The 22104-nt window shown below is 36.0% G+C and overlaps 1 protein-coding gene across 2 annotated transcripts; it reads left to right on the forward strand.

Annotated features, from left to right (window-relative positions):
* Nucleotides 1-1240: 1240 nt before the first annotated feature.
* LOC115432277 (THAP domain-containing protein 5-like) lies at nt 1241-16322 on the forward strand. Of its 2 annotated transcripts, none has more exons than XM_030153173.1 (6): nt 1241-1405; nt 7627-7810; nt 9843-10052; nt 12568-13061; nt 13906-14092; nt 15737-16322. In XM_030153173.1, the coding sequence occupies exons 1-6, from the start codon at nt 1323-1325 to the stop codon at nt 15842-15844; spliced, it is 1266 nt and encodes a 421-aa protein (XP_030009033.1). In that variant the 5' UTR covers nt 1241-1322; the 3' UTR covers nt 15845-16322. The 2 variants fall into 2 exon arrangements, with proteins under 2 accessions (XP_030009033.1, XP_030009034.1); XM_030153174.1 differs by having other exon boundaries at nt 9843-10045; nt 12573-13061.
* Nucleotides 16323-22104: the final 5782 nt, after the last annotated feature.

Genomic DNA, 22104 nt, shown 5'->3' on the forward strand with positions numbered 1-22104 from the left:
GTTTTGTTGCATCTTTTACATAGTTTTGTGAAGTTTTCTTTTTTATTTCGTGTATCTATGTTACAAAAGCCTAGTGGCCTCTGTGTGTGTGTGTGTGTGTGTGTGTGTGTGTGTCTGGGGATTCACACAAAATCCGTACAGAGCTGACTGCTGCAGTTTGTCATACTTATGTATTTTAGGTCAAGGAACAAACGAGAGAAAATGGCGAGTTGATAGGACCAATGTTTTAGGAGATTATAGTTATTTTGGAATACAATAGTCTTACAATCACATTGCTATGGCCAGAACACTTTGGTGGTGACTGCTGGACAAATGTGGTACAACATGCACGAATATACAACAGCATAAAAACTACCACATCTAGAATCAGTGGATCCCCACGGGTCAACGCATTAGTTATGTTTTATTTGTTTTATTGCATCTTATCTCGTTTTTATCTAGTTGTGTACTTTAGTCGCCGCTGTTTTTCTTGTTATATCTTTTACAGTGTTTTTGTTGTGTTTTTTTTTTTGCTTCATTTTGTCTAGTTCCATACTGTCTTTGGGTCCTGATCCTAAGTTTGAGACACAGATTCAAGTATAAATACACACATATCTGATAGTTTGTTGTTTAAAGGAGCATTAGAGCCACGTTGAATAATGAATCTAATATAATAAAAATATTTCCAATGGAAGTAAACCTGCAAACTAAAGTAAGGATCTTGTTTTAAAAATGTCATTAGGGCCAGATAGTGTAAAAATAAAGGTAAGAACTGTCAGAAGAGTATATGTGCAAAGTACAGATACATGAAAACAACTCTTGAGTACAGGAAGATGTGTTTATACTGTTTTATATTCCAACTCTTATATTTCAAGGAAAATGCAAAATATTACGAAGGAATTGGTAGTAATTATACGGTAAAATAAGATTTGGTTAATGGAAAAACAATCGTGCAGAGCTACGGAAAAGTTACAAGAGTTGTCATTGTTTCAAGAGTTGTCAAAATTCCGAGTCGCTCTAAACGCCTCATCGGCTGTTATGAATGACAGTTTTTCTTTTTCTGACACGAAAACGAATTAATTCCCTAACTAAAAAATTTGAAAGTATTCTCACTGCCATACCTTTGCTCCAGAAATATTATTAATAATTAAATGATTTTTGTTTAAGTCTTGTCATTTCGTCCTCGTGTCTACGTCGCGCTCATATGACGTCACCACTGTCAACAGCTGACAGTCCTTAGCGTCAGTAATGCGCCGAGCGATGACAAATAAAACACGCGTTTCACCTTGTTGTGAACTACCTGGACCCGTAGACCACATCAGGACCCACAACACCGAGTTGACATGCCCAGATACTGCTGTGTCCCGAACTGCAGGACCGAGTCCGGATCCGGATCTGGGACCGGGACCAGGAAGAGCTTTTACAAGTAAGAAGGTTTAAGATTAGTAAGAAAAGTAACTGTGATGAAACTGAGTCTGCAGGAGTTCACTACATTTACATAAACAGGCTTTTCTACTACAGGTTTGACTGACGACAGGAGTTCGTGTTTTAGTTTTGAGTCAAACCCAGGTGCAGACTGAACCCACATCACATTTACACTGAAGTATTTCACTCCATCAGATGTCCAAACCTGATCTAAATCACATTTGAGTTGGATTTAGTGTCTTCAGAAGTCATGGTTTGTCAGTAGTGATGGGACTTTTGGCTCTTTATGGGAGCCGTTCATTAAAAAGAGCCGTTCAAAAGACAAGGCAAGTTTATTTGTATATATATATATTTTTATTTGTATATTTATTTTCAGCAACAAGGCAATTCAAGGTGCTTCACACAGGACACTGAAATACAACAACAGGGAAAAAGAAACACATTTAAAACATTATAAAAGAAACATGTAAAAGGTGGTTAAAAACAGCAAGTAAGAAAACAACACATAAAATAATAAATAAATAAATAATTAAAAAAAAAAAAAAAAAAAAAAAAAAAAAATATATATATATATATATATATATATATATATATATATATATAATATAACACTGGTCAACAACAAATTTATTGTTTAAGTCTTTTGAGCTGATTTAGGATAATTTTGGTGTGCTGAATCCAAAAATTACATTAATTTTACTCAATCAGGTCAACTTTCTGAACTATGCTACATATTGGCTTTTTAACATTTTTGCTTACATTTATGAGTGTTTTCACATCATATGATACAAAATTCTTTCATATTTCTTGCAATAAACGAGTTCTGAAGATTTTACTTTTGCCAATTTATGATTAATGGTTTTTTTTTAAATATTACAGGTGAATGAAATGGCTTCGACTAGAAGATCTTGCAAAAATAAGCCTGACGTATTCTGCTACATCTGCGGTGAATACATAATAAATAATAAATACATCCTGTTAGAAAATGATTTTTTTTTCTCTTAAAACCTATTTTGGGTGGGAACTATATAAAAAAAAAATCAACTGATAAAGTCACAAAAATGTAATCAATTTTATGAGAAGATCAAATTTTTCAAAATCAAATTAGCAAAAATAAACCTGACCTGATTGAGAAAAACAGATGTCATTTTTGGATTTAGCGGTGCAAAATGGTCCTAATTCAGTTGAAAAAACCTAGACAACTTGCAAAAAACATTTTTTTGTAACCCAGTGTAATAGAATAAATATAATAAAAACATAAAAGACTGACTCTTTTATGTTTTTTGCATTATTTTGAAACACCAGTGTTTTCATGACTAAACAGGCTACATGTGATGATTGACATTACATTTTAAAGGTGTTTAATTGGCGCGGCAGTAAATATTATCTTACCATAAAAAAGAATAGTTGGTTCAAATGTGTGGGCTAAATCCATGACATGAGAGGTGACATTAGGCAAATGCTGGAATTGGACCAAAAACATCACGGTTCATTATGTGGACTAGTCTGTAGTCTAAAAATGAAGAAGAAGATAAAACATTTTCTTATGAAATAACATTTTATTCTCCTCAAAACAAGAACAATAAATGTGTGTATGCCCATCTTTTCTTTCTGAAAAGTGCATCCAAATACTCCTCCTTTTTCTTTGGCTCATTACTCACAGGTGGTCACTCATTCACTCTCAAACTTTTCTCTGGTTTCGACCAGTCTTCCAGCTCCACCTCTTCCAGTATGCTCACCTCACACTTCAAACTGCTGTTTTTTTTTTTTTTTTGCTAACTTCTGCCATGAGACGTGCAAAAAAAAAAAAAAAAAAAATAGAATGGCTCTTTACAAAGACTCGGTTCCCATCGTTTATTTCAAAGAGCCGTTCAAAAGATTCGATTCGTTCGTGAACGTCGCATCACTATTTGTCAGTGAACATGAAAACAGACTGACTTGATCTCATCATGGAGTGAGAATCAGCAACAGAGAAAAACTGATACAAAAGTTTTATTAAATATGATCAGAATTAAACCTGGAAACTGGACAAAAACAAATTTCACTTAATCAAATGTCAAAATCTGATCTAAATCCCTTTTTTTAATTATTGTTTTAGTATAAGGCACAAAACAAACACAGAAATGCTCACAGGCATATTCAGACATTTACATATTGTTTACTGTGCACAGATTGAATGAAAAGTCCAATTTTTTCCAATACTTTACACCAGAGATGTCAAACTCATTTTAGTTCAGGGGCCATATACAGCCTAATATGATATGAAGTGGGCTGGACCAGTAAAATAATATAAATAATAGAATAAGAACTTAGAAATAATGTCATCTCCAAAGTTTTCTCTGTTTTCGAGTGAAAAAAGTACAATTCCATAATGAAAATGTTTATATCTACAAACTGTACTTGAATGTAATATGAGCAAATATGAAGAACCTGAAAATCCTTGAGAAAAATAAGTAAAATTTGAACAATATTACGCCTCAGCTTATCATTTATACATGTGCATCACAACTTACAGATCACAGTGGATCTACAAAAACACAAAACATTTAATAACAGGCAGAATATTGGTAAAATTCCGCATATTTCTCTTAAGACATTTCAGGTTGTTTATATTTGTTCAGGTTATTCACATTTTTTGTAAAAGGCTAGTCTGTAAATGTAAACATCTTTGTGTAATTTTACTTTTTTTTAACACTAAACCAAAGAGGAAAATTTGCAGTTTTCATTATTTATAGGTTATTACGATAGTGTTTTACTGGTCTGATCCACTTTAGATTGAATTGACCAAAAATTATTCTAACATCCTCGATTGTTAATATCTTCATTGTAATTTTTACATTTCACAAATTCATCCCAGGGGCCGGATTGGACCCTTTGGCGGGCCGATTTTGGCCCCTGGGCCGCATGTTTGACACCTGTGCTTTACACCCTTGTGTTGTTGTAGGCGGAGATTGTAGGTAATCATTTCCATTAAATGGATGTGACTGACAATTTTTATCACCGAGGCGATTGAGGGAGGGTCCTATTTTAGCCAATATTTGCTGATGGCTTTTTTCTGAGCAGATATAAGTCACTTTTACATAATTTCTCTGGGGGAATGCAAAAAAACAAAGTAGCCAATGACGTATCAAAATGAACACTAAAAACTGAACACATCAATTAGATCATCTCTCCCCAAAAGCCAACAATACCAGGACAAGAACAGAATACATGTGCTTGATCTGCCTCCAGTGATCCACACTCCCTCCAGCAAGAAAACTGAACTCCAAAAAAAAAGTGTTTTTCATACAGGTCTTATAAAGAAGCAGACCAAACTTTTCCAACAAAATCCCTCCAGGATAGTGAGTTTGTTGAACAGATCTCATTTTGGTATTTCCTCTTACAGGTCTCTTCCCCCACTGATTGATCTAGATCACATTTGAGTTGGGTTTAGTGTCTTCATAAGTCATGGTTTGTCTGTGAACATGAAAACAGACTGACTCGATCTCATCATGGAGTGAGAATCAGCAACAGAAAAAACTGACACGAAGGTTTTATTAAATAAGATTAGAATTAAACCTGGAAACTGGACAAAAACATTAACCACAGTAGAGATGGACTCAGACAGACCTGAGCAGAAGTCTCAAACATTTATTTCTATTTATTCATTTCTCAGTCTCTCTATTCCAGTGGTTCTCAGTCTTTTTCTGTCGGGCCCCCCTTTGGAGCACGAAAAATCTCCAAGCCCCCCTCAACCCCAGCAACATTGTACCTGTGGTGCAATTATTACTTTTATTGAAAGAAACATCAATATTGTAAGAATACTTTTTGCTTTTCCTTGAATAATTTGTTGTGCAAATTAAAAATAACGTAGATTTTTGATTGAACAATACAAATGAACTCAACAAAACTGCTCCCTGAGACATTCTTTTTCAAAATAAAAATAAGAAATGTGTAATTATCTTACAACTATGACAATAAGGTACTTTTTTTTTTTTAGAACAATAAACACATTTTGGTAACAAAGATGAACATTTTAACAATATCAGTGGCTGCAATGAGCCTGTTTCCATTGCACATCTCAGAACATTAAAGTGCAAACTGTACAAACTGTGCAAAACCAGAAACATGTCACATTTTTCTTTTCCAGTCCTTGTCCATTGTCCAAACCTAAACTCTTGGTCTAGTCTAGTCACAGATCACCATGGCAGTAGATTTGTTTGTTGTATGTCCCTAAAATGAGTCCAGGGTGCTCCAACGCTAAAACATTAGTTCCATCTGCTACATGTTCGAACCTGAAGAAAAAATAAACACCTAGGAATGATCCCATGCCCCCCCTGGAAAGCCTTTGCGCCCACCCGGGGGGGCCCGCCCCACTTGTTGAGAAACACTGCTCTATTCAGATCCAAAAACAAAAAAAATCTGAATTAAATGTCTTTTATGGGTAAAAATCAATGTTCAGTGTCACATTTAACAAACACAGGATTATTCCAGTAAATCTAATGTAATAAAACAGGTCTAGACATGTTCAGAGGGAGGTCACAGTTAATAGAGTCGCAGAAAAAATGATTAGACCATCAAAAGTCATCAAAAACAATAGTTATGCAATCCAGTACTAACTCCTGTGTGTATCATGTGACTAAAACAGACAGAAAAGAAAACATGGAATCCCTAAAAGCACTGTTTTTGTCAGTACAATGCCATAGATATTGATGTAAGAACTGAAGTGATTTTGGTTATTATCAAGAAAACATGGAACATGGATAGATATCAGCTCTGAAATGAAACTCTTTCAAGCTATTTTTGTTGTTATCATTATATTTGTCCAAACAAGTGTACCTTTAGTTGTACCAGGCATTAAAATGAACAAGAAATTGAAGAAAACAAGGATGGTCTAATAATTTTTTCCACAACCGTATTTGACGTTTTGGTCTGAAATGTTTGCTTTAATTCTGTTTTCTGTTTATTCTGGTTGAATCTGGATTCTGACAAAAGCACATTTAGTTTTTAGAACCTGATAAAACATCAGATTTAACAGTCGATGCTTTTCCATTTTAACCTTCACACGATGGAACCAAGGTTATTATCGTTAATGAAAACTAACGAAATGACATAAACTAGTATTGTAAAAAACATTTTTGTTAACTGAAATAAATAAAAACTATAATTAAAAGAAAAAATGATAACTAACTGAAACTGCATTGTGTGCTTATAAAACTAAAACGTATAAAAATTATGGATAAAAGTCCCTTCGTTTTCATCTTTGTCAGTATCGGATTGCTATGAAATCGATTTATTTCCCTCGAATAATTTTAGCTGCTGGCACCATATGACATTTAACGGTCCGTCACTTCTGGTCATTTGTCGTTTCTAGTCGTCTTCTGGTCCTCACTCTACCTGGAAACATGAGACTAAAGTTGGGAGAAAGCAGCAGAGTCCTGTCTGGGATTTATTTGAATACGACGGTGAAGAAGAGAAAAGACATGAAAAAACTAAAACTAAGCATTTAGAAAATAACAAATGCTAATAAAAACTAGCAAACCTGCTCTAAAAATGAATTAAAACTAACTTAATTAGAGAAAAAAATTCTAAACTCAATAAAACTAAACTATAATAAAAAATCCAAAACTATTAGAACCTTGGATGGAACACAGATCCAGGATCAGGTTTCTGTGTTAAATGTGATCCTCTAGGACCGCTTCATGATCAGACTGAACCAGAATCCAGGACTGAGGACGGGGACGGGTTCAGAGACACAAAGTACAGGTTTAACAGGTTTATGAACGTCCACCACTGGACTCAGATGGACTCCAGAACCGGTCCTCAGCCTCCAGAGTAAACCCAACCCATGACCTGGTTGAGTTTCTGAGACCGTGGTCCTGTTCAGATTCAGACCCTGAACTGACCTGAGTCCTGAGTGATGTGGTTGGAGGTGGACGGCTGTGGACGCTCAGGACGCGTCTCCAGTTTCTATGGAAATAAAAGCGCCTGGAACGCAGAACAGACTCCGAGTTCAGCTTTAACAAACTGGATTTAACGCTTCTCTGTAGATTTAGTGACGTAGACTGAACCCACGGTGTCCAGGAAATCCACCAGGGTCTGTTTGATCTGGTTTAGGTCTGATGTGGTCACAGAAAATCCCTCAGTAGATTCAGTTCAGACTCGGGTCCAGTTCTTGTGTAGTTGTTTGGTGTTGGATCCACAGTCTCTGATCTGGTCCCACATGTGGTCTCGGTGTCCCAGGTTCCCCCTCCACGACCCGGACCGGCTGCAGCTGTGGCTGAGGAACATGGGCCGCCAGAACTGGACCCCGTCTCGACACCAGTACATCTGCCACAAACATTTTGGACCGTCCAGCTTCAAGGTGCGATGGGGGATCCGGTACCTGGAGAACGACGCCGTGCCCACGCTTTTCCAGGAGGGAGAGGTAAGAACCCAACGGAACACATGGACCAGAGAAGGCCTCATCTGGACCCAACCCATGTGGATCTGAACACACGGACCCTGGACTCACATTCACTCACATTTTAAAGCAAATGCCACAAATTGTACCTTTGTCTTTAACCCTTTCGTGCACACTGGTGACTACAGTTCTTCTCCAGCTGTTCTCTTGTATATTCATGGGTTTTGTTTTATTTGCATTTCAGCCGACACAGTGGAGGCATGTGCATCATCCTATAGACTGTAATTCAGACAATTACTGCAAATTTGCTGTTCTTGATAAACCTGATCTGCACTAACATGTTTGAGTGTAAATCAGTTGGTGATTGTTATTAGACTGTAATTAACAGTTTTCTTAGTCTAAAAGTTTTTTGGTTTTTTTTTGCATATTATCTTCATAAAGTGAGTAATAACTAATATTAGAGTATGTTAATATGTGAGAAAACATCAGATTAGCTGCATGAAAAACTGTTTTTATTTCATAGTTTTCACACAGTATGTCACTTTCTTTCTTTTTTTTTTTTAAATTCTCTTTTTATTGAAAGAAAATTTTCTTTTCATACATTGAAAAAACAAACAAAAACACAAACTATGTACATCCAGAGAGTGGTTGTAAAAAAACAAAACAAAACAAAAACATTTACAGCAGCTCATTATGGTCCTGTCATACAAGATCTCAAAGTAAAGAATCAATGCAAAAATAAAGATAAACAAAAAACACAAAAACATATTTCCTTCAGATGATTTGGGGTTCATATTTATGCATTCATCTCAGCAGAATCAGATCTCAGAGGCTTCACATATCTCACCCATCCCTCCCAGTGTCGCACAAAAACATCCATTTTCAAATTTACAGTGAAGGTTATTCTTTCCATCCTATAAATTCCCATGGTTATGTCTGTCCAATTATTTATTGTCGGTTCTTCTTGTGTCATCCATCGTTTAGTTATTGCTTTTTTTCCTGCAGCTAGTAATATACCGAAAAGGTATCTGTTTATGTTTTTGACCTCTGGAGAAATGCATCCCAAATACATTGTTTTGAAATCAAAAGGTAAATAGATATTAAGAATGATTTGTATGGCTTTATGTATTTCTTTCCAATAATGGTTAATTTTTGGGCATTCCCAGAATATGTGAAAATGATGTGCAATGTGGCAGCTACAATTCCTCCAGCATTGTGAATTCCCATTTGTGTAGTGTGACTTATGGCTAGGGGTAATAAAAAAACCAGTTACGTTTTTCCAACAGAATTCTTTCCATAAATGAGACTTTGTACTTTTCCATTGAAATTGGCAGATGTTTTGCCATTCTTCATCAAGTATATCATTTCCTGATGATGGGTTTTAATGCCAGGGGTGTCAAACATAAGGCCTGTGGACCAAAACTGGCCCATTGAAGGGTCCAAACTGGTCCCAAAGTGAAACAAAAACAATGACACTGAAGAAATGAACAGTGGAGGATGTTGAACTGGTTTAAGTTCAGCGTCCAAATACAGACCAGTAGGATCTGCAGCAGGTTGGACCAGTAAAATAAAAAAATAATAAAATAAAAACATAAAAATAATGATAAATCCAATTTATTCTCTTTGTTTTAATGTGAAAAATTGTAAAAGTAAAATCACATTATGAAAGTGTTTACATTTACAAAGTATTCTTTTAATAAAAATGCAAACGACCTCTAAACAACCTGACATTTCTAAAGAAAAATAAGTGTAATTTGATCAATATTCTGCCTGTTACTAAATGTTTTGTGTATTTGTAGATCCACTGTGATCTGAGTTATAATCCACATGTGTAAACGATAAAACTGAGACATAATATTGTTCTAAAAAATTTCAGGTTCACATTTATTTTGTGAAAGAATACTTTATAATTCTAAACCTGTTCATGATGTAATTTTACTATTTTGTACTAAAACATTGTCAGTACTTGTTTGTTTTTCTGTTTTTCTTTTCTGGCCGATCCGGATCAGACCTGATGGACTTGAACTCTAATCCTCATGTTCCTCTTTCCTTCTAGAAACGAAAAGCGTCTGAACACGGTGAAAGAAAAGCCAAGCGGTTACGGGCCGACGGGAACCAAAGCGTAACAGCGTCACATGACCGGACGGCGGCGGCACTCCACCTGTATGAGGTCACCGTGGCCCCGTTGGAGCAGAGCCCGACCGGACTCCTGGAGCCGAGTGAAGCAGCAGAGTGGGACGACTGTGTCCAGGCATCAGGAGTGGGGGTGTGTACTGGCAAGAATGTGGAGATACCACACGATCACGATACTGTTAAGGCGAAATTTTTGGTTTCTGTTTCTTTTCTTTAAACAATTATTTCTTGGAAAAATGTAATTCCACCAGAAATATGCACAAATACTGAACACATTTTTATTTGATCAGAACACGATTTAATGCTTTAATCACAAAACTGTCCTGTGTAAAAACTTAAAGTGCAGGATTTGTATAAATAAATATTATAACATACAGCTTTACCTGTACAAAAAAACACAAAATAAATAAAATTATATTTGACAATCATTACAGTTTAAGATCCTGCTCAAATGTTCATATTCTAAAGGCTGTTAACAGAATGAATAGTGGACAGTCCCTGAGTCATCCGACATCAGAACAGTATTTTTATGGGATTCCAACAACTGAACTAACATCTGCCTCTTTCAGACGATAAAAAGTGCTTTTAGGAAGTTTGAAATAACCGTTACTTAACAAAACAGCGTTAGCAATTAAAAAAAAAAAAAAACTACATGTATGACCTGCAATATCACAATACTAGAGTAAAATATCCATGTGAATATAGAAATAAAAGAGTAAAATACCCATGTGAATATAGAAATAAAAGAGTAAAATACCCATGTGAATATAGAAATAAAAGAGTAAAATACCCATGTGAAAAAAGAAATAAGAGTAAAATACCCATGTGAAAAAAGAAATAAAAGAGTAAAATACCCATGTGAATATAGAAATAAAAGAGTAAAATACCCATGTGAATATAGAAATAAGAGTAAAATACCCATGTGAATATAGAAATAAGAGTAAAATACCCATGTGAATATAGAAATAAAAGAGTAAAATACCCATGTGAAAAAAGAAATAAGAGTAAAATACCCATGTGAATATAGAAATAAGAGTAAAATACCCATGTGAATATAGAAATAAGAGTAAAATACCCATGTGAATATAGAAATAAAAGAGTAAAATACCCATGTGAAAAAAGAAATAAGAGTAAAATACCCATGTGAATATAGAAATAAAAGAGTAAAATACCCATGTGAATATAGAAATAAAAGAGTAAAATACCCATGTGAAAAAAGAAATAAGAGTAAAATACCCATGTGAAAAAAGAAATAAAAGAGTAAAATACCCATGTGAATATAGAAATAAAAGAGTAAAATACCCATGTGAATATAGAAATAAAAGAGTAAAATACCCATGTGAATATAGAAATAAGAGTAAAATACCCATGTGAATATAGAAATAAGAGTAAAATACCCATGTGAATATAGAAATAAAAGAGTAAAATACCCATGTGAAAAAAGAAATAAGAGTAAAATACCCATGTGAATATAGAAATAAAAGAGTAAAATACCCATGTGAATATAGAAATAAAAGAGTAAAATACCCATGTGAAAAAAGAAATAAGAGTAAAATACCCATGTGAAAAAAGAAATAAAAGAGTAAAATACCCATGTGAATATAGAAATAAAAGAGTAAAATACCCATGTGAATATAGAAATAAGAGTAAAATACCCATGTGAATATAGAAATAAAAGAGTAAAATACCCATGTGAAAAAAGAAATAAGAGTAAAATACCCATGTGAATATAGAAATAAGAGTAAAATACCCATGTGAATATAGAAATAAGAGTAAAATACCCATGTGAATATAGAAATAAAAGAGTAAAATACCCATGTGAAAAAAGAAATAAGAGTAAAATACCCATGTGAATATAGAAATAAAAGAGTAAAATACCCATGTGAAAAAAGAAATAAGAGTAAAATACCCATGTGAATATAGAAATAAGGGTAAAATACCCATGTGAAAAAAGAAATAAAAGAGTAAAATACCCATGTGAATATAGAAATAAAAGAGTAAAATACCCATGTGAATATAGAAATAAGAGTAAAATACCCATGTGAATATAGAAATAAAAGAGTAAAATACCCATGTGAATATAGAAATAAGAGTAAAATACCCATGTGAATATAGAAATAAAAGAGTAAAATACCCATGTGAAAAAAGAAATAAGAGTAAAATACCCATGTGAATATAGAAATAAGAGTAAAATACCCATGTGAATATAGAAATAAGAGTAAAATACCCATGTGAATATAGAAATAAAAGAGTAAAATACCCATGTGAAAAAAGAAATAAGAGTAAAATACCCATGTGAATATAGAAATAAAAGAGTAAAATACCCATGTGAATATAGAAATAAAAGAGTAAAATACCCATGTGAATATAGAAATAAGAGTAAACATTCAACATTTCCTAAAATTTCATGAATATTCATCCATAACTTTTTGAGTTATGTTGCTAACAAACAAAAAAAACACACAAACACACATGCACGCACACAAACACACAAAGCGAAGTGATCACAAGACCTCCTGGCAGAGGTGAAAACAAAAATGAACCTCTGCCATGTCTGTGTTTGAATAAATACCTAAAAATATCGACACAGTATCGTGAAATTAAATATCGTGATATATCACAGAACTCATATTTTCCTCCACCTCTAGTCTGCAGACGGACGCTGGATGGAGGCGGAGCTCCCGTTGACTTTATTCCAGACTGTGGAGGATTTCAGCGACGGAGACGAGTACGAGGTGGTGCTGATGTCTGAAGGACAGGAGGACCAGCTGGTGGACGGGATCACCGCCGCCATTTTAACGCAGGTCCACGGGTCCACGGCTGAAGATGTCACCGCAGACGAGTTGGCCGCCGCCCACCCAGACGAGCGGCCCAGAGTCATCGCCTACTTCGAGACCATCCCCAACGTGTTACCGTGTGAAGCGCAGGTGGTCTTCTCCCCGGAGACGGTGGTGTCGTCTTCCCTGAGCTCCGAGCCCATCACATCCACGCTGCCCATCGTGTCCAAACATGTCCCACCTTCACCCACGTCCCTCAAGATGAAGGTGAAGAGAGTGGATGCAGAGGAAGAGGAGGAGGAGGAGGAGGAGGAAGAGGAGGACGGTGGCTTTGAGTGTCCGGGTCGGCAGCTGGAGGAGCACTGGTGAGTCCAGACCCGGGTTCATGGAGGACCATGGACCCAGACCAGCCCTGATGGTTCAGACACAGTGTGACCCACAGTCCAAGTCCAGACCAGTGGTTCTGCAGTGTTTTCATGTTTAACCCTTTATGGTTCAGTCACAGAAATACTGTGAAATTCAACACTTCAGCCTTAGTGAGTTATTGGTGTGTTTCAGTTGGTTGATTATTTTGGTCATTTTATTAATTATTTTGATAATTTTTGTTCGTTTTGCTGATTATTTTGGTAATTTTTCATTTTGTTGAGGACAGAACAAGACTGTATTACTTTTGTGAAAAATTTCAAATTTTCTTTATGTTATATAGAAAATCAAGGTCAATGAAGTTACCATATTTGGTTCCTTACAAAAAAAAATTCTGAGAAGTAAATATGAAAAATCCAAGAAAAACACATAAGGTGAAAGGAACATGTATTTTAGGACATCACACCAACATCAGTGCTGATCCCGCCTCCTGTCCACATCCACATGATCCCTTTGAACATCCTTCCTTACATTAGTACCATTACTTCATGGTACTGAACAAAGCAGGTCCACTCACTGTTCATGCAGAGGTGGACCTTACAGACCCTGGAGACCACATTGGACCTGAGATTGTTGACTCACTGTCCTCACTGGAACTGTCTTGCACTGTATTCTGAAATGATAAAAAATAGTCATTTGCCCGATAAAGGGTTAAAGGTTCAGTTTTTGTCAGTGGACTGGACTTAGGTTCTGTCTGGTTCTGTGTCCAGACTCAAACATCAGTAGAAACACTTGATCTGTGGATGCCTTAGTGGTATCTCCTCACGGTTGGTGTTCCGTCCTCAGCTACCACAGGAACAGTGTGAGTCGTCGTCAGCTGGAGGCCATCGTGTCGGAGCTGCAGAAGAAGGTGAAGGTCCTGCAGCAGAGACACCGCCGGCACCTGGAGAAGCTCCTGGGCCTGGAGAACACGGTGAACCAGCTGAGACAGAGCAACCTGCTGAACCAGGAGAGACTGCAGCTGCTGCAGGGGGTCAGTGCACACACACACACACACACGCACACACACACACACACACACACACACACACACACTAGGGCTGCATAATTAATCGTTAAAAGATGGCGATCTCTATTCACACATGAATGCGATCTCATTTCTAAACACGGACGATTCTTAAGCTTTTTACTTCACGGCTGCATCACAAATAAATGCCCACAAACGCAGAACCGCCTCCACCTCTTCCCTCAACCAATGGTAAAGCGTCTTTACAACACATGCTGCTGCTGTCGGCTGCAGGTGAGTGAAGAAAGAGTGAATTACAGCAGAGGAACGTCTGCGGTAAAGAGAGGGAAATGGATGAAAACCCCAGTGGGAGTGGGGAGTCACCCACCTGAACTTCTGCCCAATTAAGGTTCACTTTCGGCGGTGTTGATCTCATGTCGGTCTTGTTTTCTGTCGTCCAGATCCGAGTGTGTTTTCATTTTCACTTCTCTGACTTCTGCTGCTGTTCTTCTTCTCCTTTTCTTTTCTTTGCGGGTGAGGAGGACTCGGCCTTTAACCAAGAATCAAAAGTCTTGCGCTCGACAAAAATTTTATATTAAAAATATTCCATTGTGCTGCTGCCAAATTTCTTTGCGCTGCAAACTTTCTCAGATCAGCTGATGTCGCTTAGCAACCAGGACCATAAGTGCAGGAAAAAGGTAAATGAACATAAAGTTTCACTTTCACTTCTGTGGGGAACGGACCGCACCGCCCCGTACCCCCATTAACCGACATACGTGCGGGTAACCGGCTGAAACACACACGCATGCACCCCCCGCCGAACCACGCACGTGCAAACCCCTCCCCCCCATTACACACAGCCACACCAACAGAAAACAGCGAACACTGCATAAGACTACTGGCAGAGTGACATGAACGACACAAACCAGAGGAAAAAGAACCCATTTTCCTTGACAGCGGTGCAGGAAACATTTTGCGACAAAAATCGTGCCAGAGAATCGTGATCTCAATTCTAAGCAAAAGAATCGTGCAGCCCTAATACACACACACACACACACACACACACACTAGGGCTGCACGATATTGGAAAAAAACTGAAATTGCGATTTTTTTTTTTTTTTTTTTTTTTTTTAACCCTGCGATATATATTGTGATATGAAAAACTATTCAGGAGGATATAATAGCTGTGTGGTGCCGACGTAAATGGTTGAATAAATGAGTTGTGTTTCCTGTCGTTGTGGTGACAGAACACGTTTCAGTTTCATTCTTCTTGTAGCTGAAATAATTCCAGATAACTGACGTTGCTTTTCTTTTCGGCTCCAAGTCTTCGTTTTCGGTGATTTTCTCTTGTTCGTTGCTCATTTTTCAATGTTGTTACCAGCGACTCACTCCATGTGCAGGGGCGTGGTCTGCTTCGGCAAACTGATGAAGAACGATTGTGATTGGTGGATCGCTGTGTGCAGTGTGTGTCAGGTACCCAGGCTGAACTTAGATGAGAACACACTGAGTTCATTTGCCTCCTACACTGCAGAACCTGCGATGTGACTATTGCGCACACGTACGTTGTGATGACGATGCTCAGACGATACATTGTGCAGCTCTACCACCCACCCACCGTCCTGTACACATCAGTGAGTCAACGCTGACGTGGCGTCTCCTCCTTTTCCTCAGGCCGACGCCCAGACCAGCCCAGCGGTGCCCGACGTCGCCCAGACCGTGGACGTCTACTCCGAAGAAGAGGACGACGACACGTATCTGTGCACTTCAGAGGAGAGATGAGACCTAAACATCTGTGTGTGTGTGAGAGTGTGTGTGTGTGTGTGTGTGTGTGTGTGATTCCTGCTTCTGTGGTTCTGTCAGAAGTGAATTAAACTCTGACCCTGGTGTCGTCTGATCTACTGTGAGTTTTGCACTAATATGGACGATCATTTGGGCCGATGTTGAATGTATTTTTCCAGTTTGTAAAACTTCCTCTGTGACTGAATGTTCTCCAGATCTTCTCTGAATGTGTGTTTGGTGTCGTTTTTCTGTCTGCGACACGAGAACCAAACATGAACCGACCAGTGACATGATTGAACCACTGAGCCTGTTTACATGATTAGAAAAACCTGATAACTGTATTCATCAGATCTGACGCCTTTACATGTATTTAAATGGGTCATCTTTATCTAAACCCACTTTTATTAGTCTGTGGTTCATTTATTTGTGTATTTGGACCCTAATAGTTCATACAGTTTGAATTTGAACCCTCCAGGTGCTGCAAAGCTATCTTTATATTCATTTCGCTAACAATTGAGTGGATTTCTATAACCTGCTTTAATTCCTGCTTAATTTGTTACATTTTATAACGAGTTACATCCCGACATTTGCACATATAAGGTCCAGACTTCCGACGGACATTTCTCAGAGTACGCCATAATTGTTTATCACACGGGAAAAAATCTAAATCTTACCAAGATAATTTTCACTTGTTTCATTGGTAGATTTTTTTTTTTTTTGCTTGAATTAAGCAAAATTGAATTGAATTAAGCAAAAAAATCTGCCAATGGAACAAGTGAAAATTATCTCGGTAAGATTTCTTAAAATAACATTTTCAAGATCTATTGTCTAAAAATAAGTTCTTATATCTCACTGAAAAGTTACTCTTTAGGTGATTATGTCTTATTTTAAGTGTGATGAGATATTTGGACTAAAAATGAGAAAAATACACTTGGAACCCTTGAGCCTGTTTACATGATTAGAAAACCCCGATAACTGTGTTAATCAGATAATTGTAATAATCAGATCTGACGCGTTGACATTTTTTGTATTTATTTCGTTCCAGGACAGTGTGTATTCTTGGCATTAGTTGCAAAGAACAAGATGCATGCACCAGATTTTAGCAGAGAAGCTAATTTCCATCTTTGGTCCTGGACAAACCACCAACATAATAAAACATCACAGATTTGGAAGTACTGATAAATTAGAAGAAAACTGTTAGATAATTACAGATGTGGGGAAGTATGCGGAGGCTGAATAGTTACAGCCAAATACATAAAAGGGGCTGACATTCTAAAAGTACAATAACATTTCCTGAAATAAGATATGAAAGAATGAAGAAGAGAGAGAAGGAAATAATAATAAACAGAACATTTCACACACTTTTGCGTGTCGGTCTGCATGCAGATTTCCCCCCAAAATGCACGTCTAAAATTAAAAGTGAGAACACAATGCCACTTTTGCGTTTTTGGTTCAGATTGTTACCATCTAAACAGTGTTTCCAAAATATTTTCACTTCAAAACCAAAAACAGGACTTTAGTGTCTACTCTGAATCTGAAACTTACAAAACACTGAGTCTGTTTACACGACCATAAAAGTCTGATCACTGGGAGTAATCAGATAATTGTACTAATCAGATCTGACGCGTTTATGTACGCTTAAGGAGTGCGATAATCAAAAACCCTGGTTTAGACGCTCCAGTCCATTATCGGATTTCTTTCGGAGTACGAACGCACATAGTGGTGGTAGACTCAAACTTCCTGTTATTGTCTTCGCTCATGTTTGACTAACTTCAGTTTTCTATGATTTTAATTGGTTTTATACATGTTCAGATGTAAAATAATGAAATAAATCAGATTAACCTGTATACATGCATGAAGACGTCAGACATCAGAGTAATGGTGAGAAATCCAGGTGTGTTAATCTGATTACTCATAATCAGATTATCTTGTTTAATCATCCAGCATTCAGATAATGATCAGAGTATCGGTGTGAATGTAAACGGGCTCATTGTTTCTGCTTTGATGTGTTCATCCTCAGTATCAGGATAAAACAAAAGACCTGAAACAGCAGAATCACTATTTCCTGGTTTATCCTTCAGTTTACTGATGGGGACAGTGAACGCATCACCACTGATAGGGACAGTGAATGCATCACCACTGACAGGTTTATTTCATGTGGGTTTAACTGTTTACATGTCATACATGTTCGTCAACTAACCATCACACTGACAAACGGTTTTCTTTGTTCCTTTTACATTTTTTAACTTTGGTAAAAAGGTGAAACAAAAGCTGGATAATAATCATGTTTATTTTTTTCTGTATATTTTATATTTACAAACCAAATTCCATTTGTTAATAAATCACATGACCTGTGCAAAACACATTTTCTTGATGTGTCTTTCTTTAATCCTTAAATTTAATCTCACTGGTTAGTTTTAAATCACGTTTAAAAAAACAAGTTTGATTTGTTGAAAAAGCCAATTTTCATCAGACTATAACACAGGATTCTCATATTTATAGGTAGAATTTCACTTGATTCTACAAAGTAGTGAAATTAAATTGGAAAAGTCATGTAATTTAATTCCATGTGTAGTGAAATTCACAACAGATCAAACCTACAAAATTACATGAAGACACACGGGAGATATTTATAAATTAAGTAAAAATGTCATTAAAAATAAATGCTTTTTCTAATTTCAACAACTTCCAATTTTCAGTTTCATGAAATCTCTGTATTGTTTAATAGTAATAGTGTCTTTTCTCTGCAGGGAAGAAAAAAAAAGTCATTTTATACATGAAGGTGATTCAATGTGCTTTAGATGAATAAAAAATCCACGGGGAAATAAAGAGTTTTAACGATAAAAGATATTTTTAAATATGTAGTTAAGATAAAGTAGATGATAAAATCATCATAAAAGATAACAATTAAAACCTATTAAAGTGATTAAAAGAGCACAGTGTTCTCCAGACATCGGTTCATCCTGGTTTAAAGGGCTGTAATCTCCACTTTAAAGCTGCTTCTCTGTGTTTAGTTTGGACTCTGGACTCGACTAAACCCGGGTCTACAGACCACCTACTCCGTTTGCGTTCCTTAAACATACAGATTCACTCTGAGTGTGAATCATTCAGTGATTTGTCGACAGGTACAAACATCTGTTCTGTAACTGAGTAGAAACCAGAGTAAAGACTTTGGATCTGGTCTAATGTGTTCTGGTCTGTTAGTCCTGGTTCTGAATGATGTAGGGAGTCCTGTTAGATGACCTTTACAGAACTAGATAGATAGATAGATAATTTGTTTACCTAGTCAAATGGAATCAAAGGTTTTGTTCATAAATTCATAAGAAAATCAAGTTCATACAGCAAATAAGTGAAATTCACCACAGACTGAGATGATCCTCATTAAACTGTGTTAACAGTCAGATTTACAGGGTGGGGAAGCAAAATTTACAATATTTTGAGGCAGGGATTGAAAGACAGTGTATGACCAATTAGTTTATTGAAAGTCATGAGAATTTATTTGCCACAAGAAAATGTACATAATAGAAAATGTTTTTATTCTATGTGTCCTCCTTCTTTCTCAATAACTGCCTTCACACGCTTCCTGAAACTTGCGCAAGTGTTCCTCAAATATTCGGGTGACAACTTCTCCCATTCTTCTTTAATAGTATCTTCCAGACTTTCTCGTAATAGTTTTGCTCATAGTCATTCTCTTCTTTCCATTATAAACAGTCTTTATGGACACTCCAACTATTTTTGAAATCTCCTTTGGTGTGACGAGTGCATTGAGCAAATCACACACTCTTTGACGTTTGCTTTCCTGATTACTCATATGGGCAAAAGTTTCTGAAAAGGTATGGATAATAGTGTTAGGTATGATTATGACATCAATATATGTTTGGTTTCAAAACAACTGACGTAGTGCCTGCTGAGAAAAAAACAACTAAATGTTCATTGTAAATTTTGCTTCCCCACCCTGTAGTTTTTCTGAAAACCCAGAATTGGTTGAAGTATTTCTGTAACAGATGACATGACTGTTATTATTCTGAGTATTTTAATTAATTCAGAAAATAACATTATTAGAGGATGGATGATGTTTAATATTGAAGTTGACATGTGTTCAAGTGTTAAAAGGTTTTGAACAATCATGGAAATGATGTCAGTCTTTGTGAAATCAAAATAAGTTTTGTGCTTCTTTCTGTAAAATGTGTTGAACCCTGATTAAAGACCCGTTCTTTTTTATTTTATTTTTATAACCTTTATTTAACCAGGAAAAAAGCTAATTGAGATTAAAAATCTATTTGTCTTTTTCTATCTGCACAGACTTCATCCATGGTCTAGTCTGATCTCAAACACGGACTTTTTTTTTTTTATCTGTAAAACTTAAATTTTGTGACTTTTTTCATCACAGAAACAGGTCACATAACACTTCCATCAGGATTCAAATGTAATTTCAACATATGTTTTATATACATCATTCCTCGAGTGTTTTTACATGTTTTGTTTTTTTGATGTTTACTTCCCAAAAAACCCCTAATTTTTCAGATGTTTAAAACTGCGTTGCAAATACTGACATTTTACAAAATGTAATAAAAAACAAGCTGTAAGAAATAGAACAAACAAACATTTAAAGACATTTCTTTTGTGTAAATCATGTGATTTATTAAAAATGGAATCTGTTTGCAAATATAAAATATACAGCAAAAGAAAAAAACATTTCTTAATTCTTTGGAGACAAAATAACAAATATGTTCACAAATATATCAATTTTAGCATTTATTTCACCTTTTTGACAAAGATTAAAAATATGACAGTAAATGGATGTAGCTGCTGTTCATACATGTACGACATGTAGTTAAACCCACATGAAATAAACCAGTCAAAGGTGATATGTTCACTGTCCCTATCAGTAAACTGAAGGATAAACCAGGAAACAATGATTCTGTTGTTTCAGGTCTTTTGTTTTTAAGGTTCAAGGTTCCTTTATTTATACCTGTGAGTAGATTTGCTTTGCAGAAAACATGATTGCATTTGGCATTCTATTATAAAACACAGACTGAATCTGACAGGCAGGGACTTGATCGAGTGTCAAGATAAAAAACACTCGTTTTATCCTGATAGTGAAGATGAAGACGTCAGAGCAGGAACAGTGAGCCCGTTTACATTCACACCAATACTCTGATCATTATCTGATTTCTGGATTATTAAAGTGATCATATAAACAGTGTAATCTGATTGGTTTTATCAAATAACAGCATGTATATATACAGGTTCATCTGATTTATTTCATTCTTTTACATCTGTGCATGTGTAAAAACAAGTAAAATCTGATAAAACTGAAGTTAAAGTCAAACGTGAGCGGAAGACAATAACAGGAAGTTCTAACGTACCTACTCCAAAAGAAATCTGATAATGGACTGGAGCGTCTAAACCAGGGTTTTTGATTATCACATTTCTTAAAGGAGTGATATTTTGCTTTTTTTTTTAATGGAATTATACATTTTCAAACATTTCCCTGTGAACTACATAAACTGTAAATGCTATACTTGGGTCTGAATTCTTCATTAATTCAACTCCACAGGTCCATCTTCAACCCTATTTCTGAGTAATGACACCAGAAAGGTGGTTTTGAGCACTGGCCCTTTAAAATGCAAATAAGCCACTTCAGGCCCCGCCCCCTCCCCCTATTTGTTGACTTTCTGTCCTGTTCAACCACTCGTGTTCGTTAATACAACCAACAACTAAACATTTTAGGTAATCGCCTCAAAGTCTGGACATATTTTCAGTTTTTCCTACAACCGCTGCTGTTGCACTGGAAAAAAATCTAAATCATACCAAGTGTATTTTTCTCTTTTCTGTCAAAATATCTCATCACATTTAAAATCAGACACAATCACCTACAGAGTAACTTTTCAGTGAGATATAAGAACTTATTTTTAGACAATAGATTTTGAAAAAATTATTTCAAGAAATCTTACCAAGATAATTTTCACTTGTTCCATTGGCAGATTTTTTTTTTTTTTTGCTTAATTCGATTAAATTTTGCTTAATTCGAGTAAAAAAATCTACCAATGAAACAAGTGAAAATTATCTTGGTAAGATTTAGATTTTTTCCAGTGTGATAAACAATTATGGCGTACTCTGAGAAATGTTCGTCGGAAGTCTGGACCTTATATGTGCAAATGTTGTGATGTAACTCGTTATAAAAAATTAAGCAGGAATTAAAACAGGTTGTAGAAATCCACTTGATTTTTGCCCAAATGAATATAAAGATAGCTTTG

The sequence above is a fragment of the Sphaeramia orbicularis genome, chromosome 13 (genome assembly GCF_902148855.1).
Source record: "Sphaeramia orbicularis chromosome 13, fSphaOr1.1, whole genome shotgun sequence".
In the NCBI taxonomy this organism is placed as follows: Eukaryota; Metazoa; Chordata; class Actinopteri; order Kurtiformes; family Apogonidae; genus Sphaeramia; species Sphaeramia orbicularis.